Here is a 19,524-nt window from a genome sequence, read left to right on the forward strand (position 1 = left end):
ACCAGTGCTATGTAGTGAAAACAAACTTGTTTTCAGTATGACCCAGACTTTTATTCTTAATATCTCTGATGAAGGTATTCTAGAGCAATGAGGAATTCTAGAAATCCTCATTCCCTGTTTATTATGATGTTCTCTAAGAAAAGAACATGGGACTCCTAATATTTTACCAGATTCCAGAAAAATGGCTTTTCTACTTTCTCTGATATGATAAAGTCTGATACTGGAGGTAAAAATGACCACTTGTATGGTGTACTTATTTTTATCTGGGCCCTATAAGTACACTTACTTGACAACATTTTCTTTATCTCATCTTGCACCTAAAGAGCCTAATAAACACATGCTAATTCCATTTCTCTACAAAAGTCTAAATTTCTTTATCAGATTTCATAATCTAATTTAACGTATTGTGTGACATTATAAAGTAATTAAATCAACCAATAATTTTAAACCAGATGGGTCATAAAGGATTAAGAAAATAATCATAAGTCTTCGGGGCCCCTATACAAGGCCATTAGTTAGGGTCTGATGACAGTCATGCAGTGATAATTAGGAAGCTCATAGCATTCTTGATGATCATGCCAAATATGACAGCCTGGCCTGGTGGTAGAGAGGTCACTCTGTCATTTAATTAACAGAGGGGGGAAGGCTGGCATCAAGAAAAAAGGAAAGAAGGAATGCAGAGAGAGCTACTTTCAATAATTTTTGAGGATCTTTTGTTTTGACCTGAATGGGGGATGGGGAGAGACAGCAGGGTGGCCCAGCAGAAAGGCAGAACAGGCATCTTTCCTTCCTTTCCCTCTCAACAACACTGAATTAACTAACAATTATATCTGTTTTTATTGCATATTATGTTATTGAAATCATTTAGTTTTATCTTCAGTTTTATTTCCTGGTATAGGCAGTACAATGTTAGCCAATTGTTTCCTATCTGAAGAATTCCAGGTCTGGTACAATTCAACTTGTTCTATGGGAGCTCAAAACAGACAACAGAGGGCCAAACAGGTAAAAGGCCTTTTCCCAGCTTGATAAATAGAATGTGGGTTGGGGGCAGCCTGGGTGGTTCAGCAGTTTAGCCCCACCTTTGGCCCAGGACCTGATCCTGGAGACCCGGGATTGAGTCCCACATCAGGCTCCCTGCATGGAGCCTGCTTCTCCTTCTGCCTGTGTCTCTGCCTCTCTCTCTCTCTCTCTCTCTCTCTCATAAATAAATAAACAAAATCTTAAAAAAAAAAAAAAAGAATGTGGGCTGAACTGCAGTCCCCAAGACAAGGACTTTATGGCCAGTTACCTACGTGAATGAACATCTCTGCTGGAAGTCCTTTAAGCCTGTCCTGTGCACCTGACACAGTCAGGCAAGCTGATGGGAACTGGTAGAGAACAGGTAACATTCCATGCCTGGGGTAAATGCTCAGGGGCTTCCCAGGCTATCCCCTGGTAGGTCAAGAAGGGAGAGGCTGTGTGGCATTAGATCAAATCATAAGAAGGGTTCAATACTTACCAACCTCAATTTTCAAATAAACTGCAAAAAAAGCAGAAATGGCTTATGTTTATTCTTTCACAGAGGCAACTGGCCTCACAAGGTAGGAGTTGCTTAAGTGTAAAGAAATTGGGACAAGAGTTTTGATTGACTTCCTCCTGGTTTCCTATATTCCAGGTGCTTCTTTAGAACCTGATGCACATACTAAATAGACATTGTGCAAATTCTATATAATATTTGAGTACAACTTCTACATTATGAGGATGCCAACTTTAAAGCAGGATTAACATACATGTTACTTTCATTAAATATAAATGTTAGGTTTAAAATCTAATTTAAAGCCTTTGAATTCATAAGACACTTTTTTTTTTTTTTTTGCAGAATAGATGTAATTGCCTAAACTAATTTAAATGGTGACTTTCTGCCAACTACAACACAAAAAAATGACTAGCAGACATTATCCAGAAAACTTTTCCTGAACATATATGTAGTTATGAGGTAAATAACTCAGGGCTAATTATCCTGCATTTATTCATTTCTTCAGAAAATCCATAATGTTAGTTATACTACCATAGAGCTAAAATATTAAGCTCTTGAAAAACTCTTGAAAATCTTTTTTAAGATTTTATTTATTTATTCATGAGAGACACACAGAGGCAGAGATGTAGGCAGAGGAGAAGCAGGCTCCCCATAGGGAGCCTGATGTGGTTCTCAATCCCAGGGGCCCGGGATCACAACAAAGGCAAACATTCAACCACCGAAGCACCCAGGTGTCCCCCCCCCCCCAAAAAAAAAAATCTTTTAAGTGTAAATGTTGATATATCAAAAGAGACCTAGGTACTTGTATCATTTCAGGGATCACCTGAGTGTTCTAAGAAAGCAGAGAGGCACGTGATTGTGAATTGGGACATTTCCATCCACAGTGTGGCAAGGAAGCTCACATCATACCTGTTTTGGCAGATAGGATAAGCTTGGCCCCATTTTTAAAAATTTCATTGAACAAAAACAACAGAATGGGGGCGGGGCGGGAGAAATCCATTGCTCCGCTACAGGCACACCATGCCTATGAAAATACAACTAGATCTTAAAGCCATATGGAAATGTTATTGTTTGAGTTTTTTCTTTTATATATTTTTATGTTCCAGCCAACACAGGAAATTTCCATTCTAGCATCTAATAGCAGTATTTACAATGCATCCAGTACTGTGGAACCTAGGGACAAGCAGAAAGTGATGAAGTCACTGGCTTTCTGCCTGAATCATGAGTAGCTGCAAGCTGTTGACAGTGTATACTTGCTTTATAGCAATTAACTTCACCTCTGGGTCATTCCCATTAAATCATTACTGGGGAAATCAGTTTTGATGTTCTGAATACAATTAGGAATAAAAGAATATAACCATTATGCAATTGGCCTCATTACCGAACTTGGGCAAAACCTGAAAACAAAGAGTAATTTTATTTACCAACTCTTTGTTCTCTTGAAGATACTTAACGAAGACTAGATATTAGATTGGATGCCTTCTGTTCCAGTCTCAGATATAAGCAGCTGTTTTTTCTATGCTCTGTATTTAACCCCATGAAATGGATATTTTTAATAAAAGTATATTCTATCCACATAGATCACATTTCTAGAACTGGCATCCTAAATGTGGAAACACGTTCTTGGGAGTGTGTTCGGTGTTTCAATACACATAACTGAAATCCTCTCTGTATTACTGGGTGCTCCAAACTTTTAAATAAGATTGTGAACCTCTATAAATCAGAGACTACATATATTCATTCGTCTTTATAATTTTCTCTCAAATTATTTATTTATTCTCTATTGAACTAACAATGGCCAGCAAGTAAGTGAATCAAAAGTAAATGTATTTTAATGAGGAAGGGGGTTTTCTCTGAGCACTTCTTAGAAATATGTAAAATGCAGGTTTTTTTTTTTTTTTTTTTTTTTTAGGCATACATTTTTTAACTTGAACAACTTCCAAAACTGTGTATGCCTTTTAATTCTTAGCCATTTCTGGACATTTCTAAAAAAATTTCCCTCAGGGCTTGGACTTAATATTAAAATGAGCATTTCATCTTTTTAATGAAAATATTTTTATTTTGTATTGTTTACAACACACAATAGGTAATCTAACCTGATCTTATTTCCATGCAGATAAATAGTTTAATGAGATCTCATAACTTTCAAGACAAATTTAACTTGATTGCTAGCATAATATTCAGGGATCTTCATGTACTAGCTTCTTTCTATAAAAAGTAGAAAATGGTCAAATTATCTCCCACTCCTTGATCCTCATATTTTTCATCCTAGAAATAAACATTCTCACAAACCTCAGTGCCTTTGCACCTATGCATATCCCTGGAAAACTTCCTACATCTTCCCATATCACTTGGTACAGCAATTTTATTATTAGCTAACCCCCACTAAACAAACAGTGAATCCTCTAAAAGCAGAAAGCACTCATTATTGGACCACTCAGCACTAGTGTATGCATGTTCCATGTTGGTCACAGGATCAATGAGTGAAATACAAGCACATAAGTCAAGGCCAAAGTGCTTTCTGTACTAAGAGGTTCATCTCAAGACTATTTCCTAAAATGATGAAAAGTCATTTGCAAACCAAATGACTAATTATGGAAGATAGTCATCTATGGCAATTTCAGTTAATGAATTACATAGGTATTAAAATTCAAATTCATAAAGAGTTCACATTAATATAAAAATGTTATTAAAGAAACTAGAATTTAAAACTGTATTAAATGCTATTGAAATGAAATAATGCAGAGAAGAAATATAGTTTGGTGCATTTTCTTCAGGTAATAACATTTACTATGGTGATTGCAATGTGCCTTTAAAATGGAAAAATGGAAACAAACTGCACTGGCAAAAACAAAGGAGTATTCTATTTGGAGATGTTTCCTCAATTTAAAACCAAAGGCTTGGATATTCCTTAGAAGCTGTTCATGCACAAGGAAAGCCATATCTAAAGGATATCACAATATAAGGCCAATAGAATGAGAATCTTCGGTTGGGTTTGGACTAATGTGAAGAATGTGGAATGTTGGCCTATTTTTTTCCCTTCAAATTGTGTCTATTTAGATTTCTTAAAAGCATGTTTATTTATTTATTTCAAAAGAAATTACTGAATTTTGGGGTTCTTATTCTAGGTTTTATATCACTGATTCATCCACTAGCTCAAAATAAATTCTAGAGTAATACAGTTATTGTATGCAGTACATGGAACGCTACTTCCACACACGTCTCTCAGATACTATGCAATGATACATGTCTGATGCCTCTGAAGACTAAGATCACTTAAAACAGGACTTTTATGTCAAAAAGAACTGTATCCAGTGAACCATAATTCTCAGGTGCCAAAATAAATTTACAGCATCCCTTCAAAGACCTTTTAGATGTTTTAGAACACCAATGCAAAGTAAACAATTATTTCCCAAATACATATTAAGCTGTTTGAAAGTGAAAGGACTAATTCCAATGCTAAAATACAAAATTATATATATCCTTTCAAATATTTCTAGAACTATCATCAGAATTTGAAAAGATGGTGCCAAAAAGTGTATATATGTTATGCTGTTGGAAAAATTTTCTTGAGATCATCAACATCCAATTGATATTTACAACTATTCCTCCTTTCAGGATAAAATATTAGATAGGATAGTTGTAAATATATGTCTTTTATATATTATAATAACTGGTATTAATAAACATAAAATGCATAGTGAATTAACTTTAATTTGGGGTTTTGTTCTAAAACAGTTTGAGATTCTGATGTAAAAGATCATTACAATAAAAATTTAGCTACATGATAGTAGGTATCTTTTAAAACATTTCTTTTTCCCATTTATTGCTGGCAATCTAATGCCTTACAACAGAATCTAAAAAAAATGACATGTCAAACATTGAAATTTTATATTGCTCTGTGATATTTTATTTGCTCTTGCTTAATATAGTCCTGTGAAGTAAAATAATATTATTCCTCTTTGCTGTTTAAGATAAATTTTGCGTGAATCTGTTTCCAATGTTCTGTGCTTTGAACTAACTGTCCTTTAATTCATGAATATGCTGAAAGATTACAAAGCTTATCTGGCTATAAAATGGACAATACGAAGTTAGAAATGATGTGATTCTTGAAATCCTGTCCATCCACTTTATTTATGAACTGCAAAGGAAAATAATATCCAAAAGCCCATAAATATTTTGGCACTGAAAGGAACATGTACCCTATTAATATAGAGATAATTGAAAACTGTTGACTAAACGCAATGGAACAGATTTGAGAGAGAAGGTCTATTCAAGGGCAAATCAAATCAAGGTTGTGTCTAATTAGGACTATTTTACAAAATAACCCATTTGTTACAAAATAACAAAATTAGGGACATATCTAAATTCTATTGAACAGATTAAATAAAACATCTCTCTGAATCCAAAAGAACCTTATATGTTCTCTAAGGGACATGCTCTATTTTGTGAAAAGAAATGACATCAAAACTTCTGAGCTGCTCCTGAAGGAAGAATGATGTGAGAAGGACAGAAGATTTGAATTTAGGAGTCCTGGATTCTAATCTGACCTCTACCCCCACTGGGCATATGGCCTTTGGGAAGTCACTTTATCTTTATGCATTCACAGCTCACCATTGGATGGGGGCTAGTCTTCCTTGTCTGAGTTATATTAAAAAGATAATTTTAACCATATAGATTTTCACTTCCAATGTGTTTGTTTCTATTTGTGTTCCTGTTTTTTATTTGGATAGAGGATGTGAAGTAGAACCCCCTAAGTGAAATGGGCCCTGGCATCACTAAAGATTGGGTGGAACAGACAAATAGAATTTGAGTGTGTATGGGAGCATTAGCAGGAGAGGACAGGAGGGCAGAGGATCGCACATCACTTGGCAATAATGGGGGCTGAAGAGAAACATGGCCTTTGAAAATGTCATAGAGGTAAGGATGGCTGATTATACTTTTTTTAAACTGCTAGAGTAACTTGACATCCTTCTGCTGTAATTACTCTATATTTTCAGGAGCTAAGTGTGTCCTGTATAATCTCCTTCTCTCAATTTTCTTTTGAACGGACTCCATTTAGTCTTCTGAGCTAAAGACTTCATTAAAATTATTTTTGACATGGTCATCATTGACCTGTTTCAACTATAATAAAATATAATAAATATTTTCAGATATAATAGATATATATATTTTAAAATATAATAAATATATTTAAATAATAGTCAATTTTCAGTCCACATTATTTTTGACTTTTAGCTTTTGATAGAGTTGATCATTCCCTCCTTCTTAAAATACTTCCTCACTTGCTTTACAGGAAGGCATTCTCTTCTGATTGCTTCTTCTCCTGTGGTGGTGGCCAGTCATTTTAATCTGCTTTGTTGGTATCTTCTCTTTCTGAACTCCAAATGGTGCAGTGTCCCAAAACTCAATTCTTTAGTAGCTTCTCTCTCTCTTTTCACTCCTAATGTGACTTGATTTAGTCTCAGAGTTTGAAAATATTATCCATATATTTTCTATCTCTACTCTGATCTTCTTTCCCAAATACCTGACTTATAGATCATACTTGATCACACTTAGATGTCCAGTAGGGATTTCAAACTTCTGTTGGAAATCACACTCTGCTAATCCTGCTGTTGCACAGGCTTTCCTAGGTAAATTGATGGTGACTTCATCTTGCCAGTTGCTTGGCCAAAACCACCATAGTCAATCCCTGAGATCTTTCATTCTCTCACACTCCACATCTAGTCTTCCAACATATTCTATTCATTCTAACTTTCAAAAATACACACAACCTGACCATGTCCCCCTACCTCTTCTACTACCATTGTGGTCAAACTACTATCTCTTCCTTCGATTACTGTAGTAACTTCCTAACTTGTCTCTTTCCTTCTACTCTTTTCTTTTATTCTACTTTCAACTCAGAAACAGAAATGACTTTTAAAAACATAAAACCAGAATAAGTCACTTCTTTATTAAAATCCTCCAATGGCGTCTCACATCAATCAATAAAGGAATGCCATACTAGCATTTTTACTACTCCTTGAGCATGCCAGTTCTACTCCTGCCTCAGAGCCTTTGCCTGGAACTCATTCCCACTAGATAACCCTCATAGGTGGTGCCCATCCATACTCGCTGCATATTTTTAAATCAGTATGATATCCTCATTGAGACCTTTCAGATGGCTATATTCTCCACCCCTTCTCAACTCTCAACCCCTATTTTTATCCAGAGTAGCCATAACAATTTGATACTATGTGATTTATTTATATTGCAGATTATCTGTTTCTTTTCCCCCCAAAACTCTCATGCTAGTCTAGTTGTGTACCTTTGCCTATGCTTGCTGCAGCACATTGAGACTATGTGTATCAATAGTTTCTTTGCCTAGAGAACAAAACTGATAATCCACTTCTCTTGCACAAACTAGTTTATATTGTACATATATGTCTCATATATATTTATTAAATATATATATACTATTTTTGTATGATTGAATATAATGTTTCCTTTTAGCCTTAGGAAGAAGGTATTATTAAAGAACAGTAGAAAATTTGTTGAAGTGCAAACTTCAGTTGTTTAAGACACAACTGAAATGCTATACTGCTGATATATTGATACAAATGGAAGTCTCATGCCCTGAGAGTCCGCCTTGGCCTAACTGGTTCTGAGAGTAACTGACAATCTGTTTAATCTCTGGGACTCAAGGATCTCATTAGTAGGATTAAGGATTTGCTAATCTCACATTTTATGCTGAGGCAATTTCACTTTTTTTTTTTTTTTTGGCCTGTTAACTTCTAACACGAAAAAATAAAACCTTTGAGTGAAATTTCAGGATACATCTATATAGAAAATAGCGACATACACTTTTGAACAATCAAAATAAAGGAAGAGGGGGTATTAAATTATTTTCTTCAGGTGCTTTGTCTATTCAAACTAAGTATGCAGATGGCACAGAAGCAAGTTTGATGCTGCTCTTTCATTGAACCTTTCTATTTATTGCATGTCTACAGTTCTTGTGGGTAGATGTACTCTGGGATTAACACTTTCACGATTATATAAAAATCAAAAAGTAAACACAGAAAGTAAATATAAAAGCACATATATATGATAGAACAACTTGCATGGTTTCTAGGGTAGCCCCTGTAAGTGAATACATTAATATTTATGCAAAGCAATGCAACAACTAACTGTAAATGACCCTTCTTCAATTCACATCAGATTTTGCCACACATGAGTTCAGGCATTTAGGCACTAAATATGGCACAAAAAACTTTGAGTTTCCAATCCTTTATGTAATTTGGAATTTCAGATGAGGGGTTGCAAATCTGCCTTAACTTTCAATGACTAATCAGAAAACAACTGCTATTTTGATGAGATAAATGCAGGAAAATCCCTCACCTCCTCCACATGTGACATCACAATCTTCCCAGCCTGTGTGCGTCCACATGAAAAGGGGTTCAGGTGCTTTGGAGCTCTGATTCTCTGGAAGAGGGTCTGATGGGATAGTGTATTCATAGTGAAGACCATAATTCTGATCTTGAAATAAGAGCACCTGTAATATATGAAAGTGATCAAGGCAGGTAGGTTAAAGTAGAGCACAGACAATGTGAAGTATAATACTGAGGATACGGATACCTTAAAACGCTTAGTGAAAGATGTGCATACTCCTTTTATATATAGAATTGGGACATTATCACTTACATCTTCAAAGTGACATACTTCTGAGAAGACTGGAGTTACACACTTACCTCTGAGCCAAAGATATGACAAGCAGCTTACTTGAATGAGGTCACAATACCAAGTCATTTGTTTTTCAAGTCGATGAATGACTATGCAATTTCCCAAAGCATGATCCATGTAGATGACCTTCGTAAAGGGGATAGGATTATCTGTCCTATTTAACTTCAAGATATAACCCACAATCTAATATCAAATGGAATCTTTCTACTGATAATGATGGACAGTAAGTCTCTGTGTCAGTGGAGGAAGAGGATAGAAGACTGTGCAAATCACTTCACTCCATAAGGGTAGAGAATATTTAACTGACCAGAGGACGATAATATTTTTTCCATGTTACTTACAATTAACTCTTAGTTTTGGCAAGATTATTAATTTCCCACGTGTAGTAAAGATGATTTCATTTGAAAAGAAATTTATGTTAAAATGAACTTTAAAAAATATTAACTTAATAATGGTACAGTTATGTACACATATGTAAACAGTGCAATAAACCATGAAAAACAGATGAGAATGAATGAACTCTGGGCCACACTGGAGTAACCTATAGTAGGGACCATGTCTGTTTTGCTCTCCCTGGGTACCCAGTGCCAAGCTTAGAAGGGCATCATCATAGGCAATAAGACCTATTTTAAGTTAAAGGAAAAATGCCTGAAGTATACTTATTTTATTTTAATTTTTAAAACTTTTGTTTATTCATGAAAGACACAGAAAGAGAGGCAGAAACATAGGCAGAGGGAGAAGCAGCCTCCCTGCGGGGAACCCAATGTGGGACTCCATCCCAGGACCAGGATCACGACCCAAGCCAAAGGCAGATGCTCAATTGCTGAGCCACCCAGGTGTCCCAGAAGTATACTCATTTTAAATGAAAAAATGCCTGAGAATATGTGTTTCTTTAGAATAAATACATTTGCACAAAACATATCAAACAACCCTATGGACTATATAACTTATATGAATCAGGATTTATGAAATCAATCTATATAATACAATACTATGCATAAAGACATATCTAAAATTTAAATTATGTTAAATTCTTAAAGAGCTTTGATATTAAACGTCTATCAAGGTAGTTGTAATGACAGGTAATTCAGAGTTAACACTCAATGTGAAAAAACTGATATGAGCACAGGGTTAATTTTCTTTGCTTCTTTCTCTCAATACTCTGCTCAATATATCATCAGAAATGCTAAGATATATTTTAATATGTAGATTTGGGAACTAAATAATGGAATTACAAATCAGCTATATCAACAATAAAAACAATATTTTTTAAATTCACATATACATAACATCCTGGGGTACTAATTCTAAGTACGTCACAGTGCTTATTTTGGCCTAAAATATCTCATTTGATGTTGCCAGTTAGAAATGACTTTCAGCTAAATGAGTGAAAAAAAGAGACAGAGATTGACTTATCTTGTTTATAGACATAACCAGACTATTACATAGTTTTTACATTGATAAAAGGGACATAAATTATAGCTATTTGCCAACTTCTTTAATTTAATGAAAACATGTGTATTTTTCCTCCAAAAACTACCTTTTCATTGATAGAACTTTAGATTGTCCTTGAATGTCGAATGCCATGTAAAATAAAGACATTGGCTACAAAATCATTAGCTCTTTCTTAAACCATTCAGATTTGGCAGTGTATCTTTGCAAGAAGGAAAGTGTGACTGTGTTATAGTTGAGGGGCACATCCTGAAGCACTGCCTTTCAAAATTCAGTACCGGCTTTCAATCTGTAATAGTCATTAAAGAAAAATATCTTAGAAGTGCAGTTTCCCTTGGATTACTGAATAAATCCAGGTCACATCAATGCCTTCTTTTAGACATAGTTCACTGACTTTAATTATGTTTCATGCTTCCAGGAAAAACCTTGGTAATTACCAGTCAGATTAAGGATTCTGCAGCAAGGAGACTCCCCTGCCCAACACTGAGGTCTCACATAATGTTTTAAGATTTTGAATTAGAGGCTCAATAAAGAGCTCTGGTCTTGTTCCATAAAAAAAATGGAGGTCACATTTATATAAGGCAGGTCACCTGTTGGCATTCTCTGCCACTTCATCATTAAAAATATGTTTCTTGTTGATAATGCTGTTATTGTAAGTGACCCAATCATGGAAAGAGCCAGATATTGGTCATACAATGTTTGTTTCATCATTTTTTTTCTCTATCCAGATGGCACAGGGCACAGAATGGAGTTTCCAGTTCAAATTAAATAACAGTATACAAAGGAACTGTGAGGAGATAAAATAATTATTGAAAGTCTATGTATACTTAGGATTCCATGTTGTCTGGTGTAAAGAACTAAGATTTGAGCTTTCATTCAGGAGAGGCAGCATAAAAGACTTTAACACCTGATTTATGCACAGCTAAATAACTTATTGTGAGACACTGTGAACATTACTTAACTTTTTCAGACTTAGTTTTTTTCTAATCTGTAAATTGGGGTAATAATAAATACATATCACACAGGGTTTCTCTGAGGAATAAATGCTGTAAAAATGCAAAGTACTTGTGAACAGTATCTGGCTCAGTGTTCAGTGAATGGTATATATTATCATTATTATTATGATTTGGGGCAGAAGGTTCCCATGCATCTCACTTTTGTTCCCTTCATTCCTGTTGGTAAGGCTCTCAACTGCAGTTCTATAAAACATTATTATCTGAAATTTGGTCACTGGACCAGTAGTAGAGACATAATCTGCGAACTGGTTAGAAATGCAGATCTCAGGTCCCTCTCAGACCAAATGAATCAGAATGTGCATTTTAACAAGAACCCTAGGTGATCTGCAGGCACATTAAAGCAGGAAAAGCAAACAGACTGATACGTGATTTGAACCTCTGGCTCCTAGACCAGCAACACAGATGTCTCCAATTGAAGACAAATTCAGCTTGAATTGTGTGGCGATATTAAATAATGTGGCACACCACACTCCAAATAAACAGTCAGTTGATCGTGTTTTAGAGTTGTTTTTATGTGTGGACTTAAGGAGGTGTTGAAGTGTCTGAATTTCAGACTCTGCCACTAGGATGGAGAACATGCCAGCTGTGCAGTCAGTCATCTGGCTTCTGAGCCATTACCACTGACTGCAAAGATCAAGGTCAAAAGGGGCATGTGAATCAGCCACCAGCTTGGATGCAGAGCCCCACTGTTCTGCTTCCTTCACTCCATACTCTGTCCTGCCTCATTTCTAGTCTTTTACTCCGTGATAAAGAAAGGTATCACCCCAAAGATTCTAATTTTCATCATTCTTGATAGGAATCAATTTTCCTAGTAAGAAAACAGAAGTTAATTGGAAGCATTGTTAGATATGTTTACCAAATCTTTTTCCAAGGAAGAGATCATTTTATCAAAGGCATTTTATGCAGATCCAGAAAATATCCATTCTATGGATGCTTGAAATGCTCTGATTTTCCATATTATAACTGTCTTTACAGACATCCACTGTTAATGATTCACTAAGATACTGCCAGTAAAACTGCTCTTTTAGAAAAAACAGGCCCCTTTATGCCTGGTAATTCACTTCTCCTATGAGTCTGTGAATTCTCTAAAACATCTTGTTCTCACAATAATCTCTGGTTTCTAATGTCATGATTTAAAACACATTAAAATGATAACCTAAAAACCTCTCTCTTCAATAATTTTGAATGTCTATTTGACAATTCAAACTTGGAAAAAAAGACTAGAGAAGGTACAGTCGGAAGGGCCTATGACATAGGAAGTTGATTATGCAATGTTATCAATTGTTCACTCATACCAGGAGGTGTAGAGGTGATGTAGTAGGACCTTTGGCAGAGATCTTCTCCCAGAGGCCTCGTCTTACATAATGGACCGTAGTGCCTGCTAAGCTGAAAGCTCCCGAGTGTTCAATCTTCCAGTCACTATTAATAGACTGTTTTCCAGTGTCTCGTAGAGCTGTAATGAGGTTCAAAAATATTATGACAAATGAACAAGTTAGCATCATTAATCAATATCCACTTCACATGATTTTGTTAAAAGTATTTCATTCATTTCTAAACTAATGGGTTAATACTCTCTGGTGTAAAACATGAGGCATCTTCTCTTTAAGAAAGTCCACAGAACAAATACCATAAGCTCTCCTTCTTTCCTGACACCATCTACAACCACACAGCCACATTTGCCTCTTCCAACCACCTCTGGACATTTGCTATCTGTAACCCTTACACTGGCCCATAATTATCTATTGTTTAATAGATTGTTATCTTAAGATTGTGTATGTCCAGGTCCAGGGAACCTTGCTGGCTTAGTCGTAGAGCATTGGATTTTTGAGCTCAGGGCTGTGAGTTTGAGCTCCACTTTGGGTGTAGAGATTACCTAAAAATAAAAACTTAAAAAAAAAAAAAAGACTATGTCTATGTTATCTATGCAGTAGTTCTATGAAGAACGTTAGGGCTGACACTACATCTTATACAGGCTCTATGTGTCCCATGCCACAAAACAAGTAATACAAGAGAGGTCATTAAAGAGCATGTTAATGAACAGATCACGATGACAAGGTTATACTATTACAAAACAATTCAAACACAATGTGTTGGTTTTATAAACAGAACTAAGGATCCTATACCATCATTTTTGTGATTTGCTATACACAAGAATGGAAGATAAATGCTAATTCTCACCTATAAACAGCCATAATTAATATAGGATTTTACAGAGTAATTTTGTTTACCTACATTGATTTTTTGCTCTTTTTTTTTTTTAATCTCATCTCTGCTACTATTTAAATAAGATTCATGACATGGAAGTAAGATGTCATAATTATCATTTTAAAGTAAGGATTCCTTCTTATTTTGTTTCAAATGATTCTTATTTGTTTAATTTAAACTTCCAGGCACTTCCATATAACTGAATTCTCATTCTAAGAGACATTACATGAAGATTAATTGAAGGCTTTTATAATTCTATGAAAATGTTTTCAAAACTTAAGCCAATAAATCTTCCTAAATATTATTTAAGCTAATCTCCATTTATTGAATATTTGAAGGTTTCCCAGGTTTTATATTGTAAATAATGCTCAGATAAATACACTGTAAACCAACTATATGTGTATCTGATTATTTCCCTTGGATAGATTCCCAGATTTGGAATTACAAAGCCAAATAAATGGAACATTTAAAGATTGTGAAAAATAATTTCAAACTGACTTTCACAAAGGTTGCATCAATGTAAGCTTCCATAATAGCCGCTGAGAGGACCATTTTTGAATACCTTCTTGGAAGCAACTTTTTCATGTAAAATATTTAATCACGACTGAATAATTACTTATTAACCATCAGCTATAAAGTAGGAAATACTTAAAGTTATGGGACCTCCCCAAATTAACAATTACAAATATGTTCTCTGGCTCTATGGAATTTATAATCTAAGTGGAATATGCTGGAACTCATGCGGGAAGAATAAAGAGAAGCTTGCCTGAAGGATATCATTTCCTAAGGCTGTAAGCCAGGGGAAAAGAGAAGCAGAGAGAGAACATTCAAGACTGAGGGCGCTACATGAGAAGGTTTTAAGGGTCACAGCTTGGTGAGAATCAGGGAGCAAGTGTACAGGACGCCAGATGCACTGAAAATGGATCATGAAGAGATAAGGCTGGAGAGATAAGGGATCACCAGATCTTATCAGCCTTGTTCATATTTCAGGTTTTTTTCCCCTAAAAAAAGATACAAAGCTATGAATGTTTTTGAACAATATCGTATAGAAATGGACTGCATGCCGGGAAAATTTGGATAGCAAAGACAGGATATCATAGTAATGCAACTGAAAGTAATGGTAGTTTGGATTTAGGTACTGGAGAAAAATATCAAGAGGCACTTAGGACTGAAATTGATAAAATGAGATGACTTGTTGAGGATGAAAGACATGTCAGGTATGATGCAAGGCTTCTAGGATGAGAAAACAGGTGGGTTATGACAATAATGAAATGGGAAAGACTAGCAAAAGAACATGTGTGAGGAGAAATACCAGGAGTTAAATTATGAACCATGGAGATTAAAACAAGAATCTCTTGTTTAACTGCTACTGAGGTTAAAGATATTTTTCATTTGCTTACTAGTCATTTGCATTTTTAGATTTAAATTAATAAAATAAAATATTAATCATCTGTTAAGGCTTTTCTGGTTCACTGAGGGATTTTTCTGGTGCCAATATTCCATTATTATAAGTGACATACCAACAAAATGAGGGAAATTTTACCTTATCCATCTTAATTTCTACCAAATAAGATCTTTGTCATGGACTGTACATAAAGAATAATGTCTTATATAAAATATTAAGCATACATATTTTCAGACTTATGAGAAACATATAAGTATTCATTTTAGCTTGAATTTTAAATTTGAAGGGGATATATGTTGACAGAAAACCTAACACGTTGCAAATAGCTATTATCATCTACAAATGGATAATTTGTAGATAACTTCAGATAATGCTAAACTGATTAAACCAGTGATTTTGCCTAAGAGGTAAAATATTTCCTTGTATTTCTCTAAAACCTATTAAGTATTTTAAGAAATCTTTTTGGCCTAGATTTGTAGCCACGGCCTGTATAATTCCATATTTTGTCTGTATTTCAACATATATTCAGGACACAATTATAAAGGCATATTTCCTGGAACTCTCTAATAAAAATGCCTTTAAGAAACCTTCTGGGGATGGCTATTGTCTAATGTTTAGACTCAATTGATATTTCTGGAATTCACTATCTCCCACAAAATAGCACATACATATGTACCTGAAAACACACATAATTTATAAGCTTAATAGCATACGAAGAATCAATACACTAAGTATGTGATTTTCCTTGTTCTATGTTTTTGTTTTTAATTCATTATCTTAAAAAATGTGTTTTTAGAAAACCTATTTCTGGCCATACCTTACTAAGTGGAACTGTACTATCTCTCCCACTTTGAACAATGAGAAAACTGAACAGTGTATGAAGCAACTGTTTTCAGACACTGGACAATGGCAAGAGAGAATACAGGTCCCTAAGAGGAGGAGGACAAATGTGAGCTCGAAAATTGCTTGACTTCCTGCCTGAAGATATTTACCAGACCAAAACACAGGAAGGGGAAACTCAAGCAGAGCACAGATAATGGGAGCTTCAGTAAGATGACGACACAGAAAACTGAGTTCAAATTGGCTGAGGCATCTGGAATCTATTTTATGGAGTACTGGAGAAGAGACAGCCGCACAGAGACAGGCTCTAAAAATCTGTAAAGGGGTTCCTTTGAGCCTGTGGCTAAATACCAAGATGTAAATAAGTGTGGTGAGATTTTTCAAGACCGAAAAAAGAGTAACTCCACAGGGCCTGGAAACTATACAATTCCTGGAGCTCATGGAGGGTTGGAAGACATATGAGTTCTATGCAATCAGAGTGGATAGATCCTACTGAATAGGATGACTGACTTTAAAGGAAAATGATTACAATCTATTCTGGTGATTAAGGCGTATATGAAAATAAAGTGATTATATGAAATGTAGAAATAAAACGCATAATAGCACAAAGGAGGGGAAGCAGATTAAGGGAAATACACTTTTAAGTAACTTATATTACATATAAAGTAGTATCCTATAAATTTGAAAGAAGACAGTAATAAGTTAAAAATACATACTGTAAATCCTAAAGTGACCATAAAGATATAAAACAAGATCTATATATAGCAAATATGCAAATAAAAGAGATTAAGTGGAATGCTAAACAACAACAACAACAAAAAAAACCCCCCAAAAAACCACCTCAGTCCTAAAGAAGACAGAGACTGAAGGAAAAAAGCATAAAAAGGAATGGAAAACAGAAAATAATATATCCATAATTATATTATGTTTAAATGCATTAAGGATATTGGTTATAAGACAGAGACAATTAGGCCAGAGGGGTAAAAAAGATCCCACTCTATTCAATTTAGAAGAATGCACTTTAAAAATTAAATATAAGTAGATTAAGCCTAAAAGGATGTGAAAAATTAAGCATGAGACACTAACCATAAAAAGGATGTATTGGCTGTATTAGTATCAGATAGGATGGACTGCAGGGCAACGAATATTTTTAGAGATAAAAAGAGCATTTTTAAAACTGTCATTTAAATTTTAATTACTTTAAATGTAAAATTCTGAAAGACATTTAAAACTTATTAAGTAAACCATACAATCCTAAGTGTGTAGCAGAGCTTCAAAATGCATGAAGCAAAACTGATTTAATTGAAAGAAGACATGGAAAAATCCACAATTTCAGTTGGAGATTTCAATAGTCCTCTTTCCCTCATTTATAAAGCAAGAAAAAAATCAGTAAGAATACAGAAAATGTAAACCAAATGGAGCAAAGTGATTTAGAGAAGAGTCAGCAATTGTAGAATATAGCTTTTTAAAGTATAAATGGAGCATGAACCAACACGGGCCATGGACCATGAATCACGTCTCAACAGAAATCGTCTCAGCATACCCTCTTACTATACAGATTGAAACTACACATCAATAACAAAATATCTGTTAAAAAATCTATAAATATTTGGAAAATTGGAAATTAGACAATACATTTATAAATAACCCATGGGTCAAAGTAAAAAAATACAATGGTAATCTGAAAATATTTTAAATTAAAATCACAGTATCTATAAATTGTGACATACAGCTAAAGAAGCTTTTTTTTAAAGAAGCTTTTTGAAGGATAAATTGTGATATTAGCAAAGAAGAGAGAACTAAAATCAATTATCTGAGTTTCCACTTTAAAATGGTATATGAGAGTAACTCAAATCTAAAGTAAGTAGGAAGAAAAAGCACAGAAGTCAATTAAATAGAAAGTTGAATAACAACAAAGGCAATCAATGACATCAAAAGTTGGTTATTTCAAAAGATCAAAAACTGATAAAAGACTCATTTGACTAAATAAAAAAGAAAGACACAAATTAACAACATGGGAAATGAGTGAAGGAATATTGCTATACTGTTAAAGACATTGTAGTATAATATTTGATAAGGTAAGGGAAATGGGGTTAGTTCTTTGAAGACATCAATTACCAAATTTGACCAAAGAAGAAACCACCTGGGCATATACTTACATACATGAGTGCGTACACATGCATATGCACACACACATATATAAAGAACTTAAATTGGGATTTAAAAACTTCCCACAAAGAAAATACCAACATTCAAACATTTAAGAAAAAATACCATCAATTTTAACAAAATATATTATGAAATAGAAGAGGAAGGGCTCAGAGTTCTTTAAATGTACTAACAATAACTTTTTCTTTAGATGAGATAAATAAAAATACCTGTATTTTATTGTTTCTTTTATTAAGTAACACTTTGATTCAGAATATGTATTTGTATCTATCAGGAAAAATACATTTTCATATATTTTAGAGACACATTTTTTAAAAAGGTAAGGTTTTTTGCAAATATTTTTCTGACATTATGACTGCCTGTTTTCTTAATGGTGCCATTTAATGAATAGTAGTTTCACTTTCAATAAAATCAAACACATTCATTTTGGGGTGAAGGGGTTGGTATTTTTGCACATCTGTTGTAAAGAAATCTTTGCTAGCCCCAATGTCTTGTAAGTTTTCTCTCTTTTTAAAGATTTTATTTACTTATTTGAGAGAGAAAGGGAGAGAGAGCGAGAACTCATGTGAGCAGTGGTGGGGAGAGGCAGAGAGAAAGAGAGAAAGAGAAACTCAGACAGATTCCTTACGGAGCCTGGATCCCAAAACCCGAGATCATGACCTGAGCCCAAACCAAGAGTTCCATGCCCTCTATCTACTGACTGGGTCACGCAGGCAACTCTCTCTTGTGTTTTTTGCTAGAAGTTTTAGAGTTTTAGCTTCTGTGTGTAGATCTCCAATCCATTTTGAGTTAATTTTTGTGTATGATAAGAGGTAGCAGTTAAAGTTCAGTTTTTGCCCCTCACATAAATATTCAATTATTCCAGCATTATTTTTTTTAAAGAATATCTTTTTTCTTCTGCATTACTTCAACACTGGTTGAAAGTCAGTTCACACCCACATTTGTGTTTAATTTCACTATGACGATAAATTTGTCAATTTTTGTCAATTTTTGCTTAAAAGCTTTCAAGCTATATTCCCGGATTCATATAATTTTAAAATTATAATGTCTTCATGATGAATTAAATTCTTTTATAATTATTCTGTGACTTCTTTTTATCTCAAACAATGCATTTTCCTGTAAAGTGAATTCTAACTTATATTACTATGGCTCTATCAGTATTTTTTCGGTTTGCACTTTTTCTAGTATAGTTTTCTGTTCAT

The 19,524-nt window shown here is 34.4% G+C and overlaps 1 protein-coding gene across 1 annotated transcript in view; it reads right to left on the minus strand.

Annotated features, from left to right (window-relative positions):
• ADAMTS19 (ADAM metallopeptidase with thrombospondin type 1 motif 19) overlaps positions 1–19,524 on the minus strand; it is a 228,226-nt gene that overhangs the window by 29,604 nt on the left and 179,098 nt on the right. Inside the window, exons 19-20 of the mRNA XM_055301522.1 lie at positions 12,999–13,156; positions 8,894–9,047 (exon numbers count right to left, since the gene is read on the minus strand). Coding sequence (XP_055157497.1) covers positions 8,894–9,047; positions 12,999–13,156 — 312 coding nt within the window. The remainder of the gene's footprint in view (positions 1–8,893; positions 9,048–12,998; positions 13,157–19,524) is intronic.

The sequence above is a fragment of the Nyctereutes procyonoides genome, unplaced genomic scaffold, assembly GCF_905146905.1.
Source record: "Nyctereutes procyonoides isolate TBG_1078 unplaced genomic scaffold, NYPRO_anot_genome, whole genome shotgun sequence".
NCBI classification, from domain to species: Eukaryota; Metazoa; Chordata; class Mammalia; order Carnivora; family Canidae; genus Nyctereutes; species Nyctereutes procyonoides.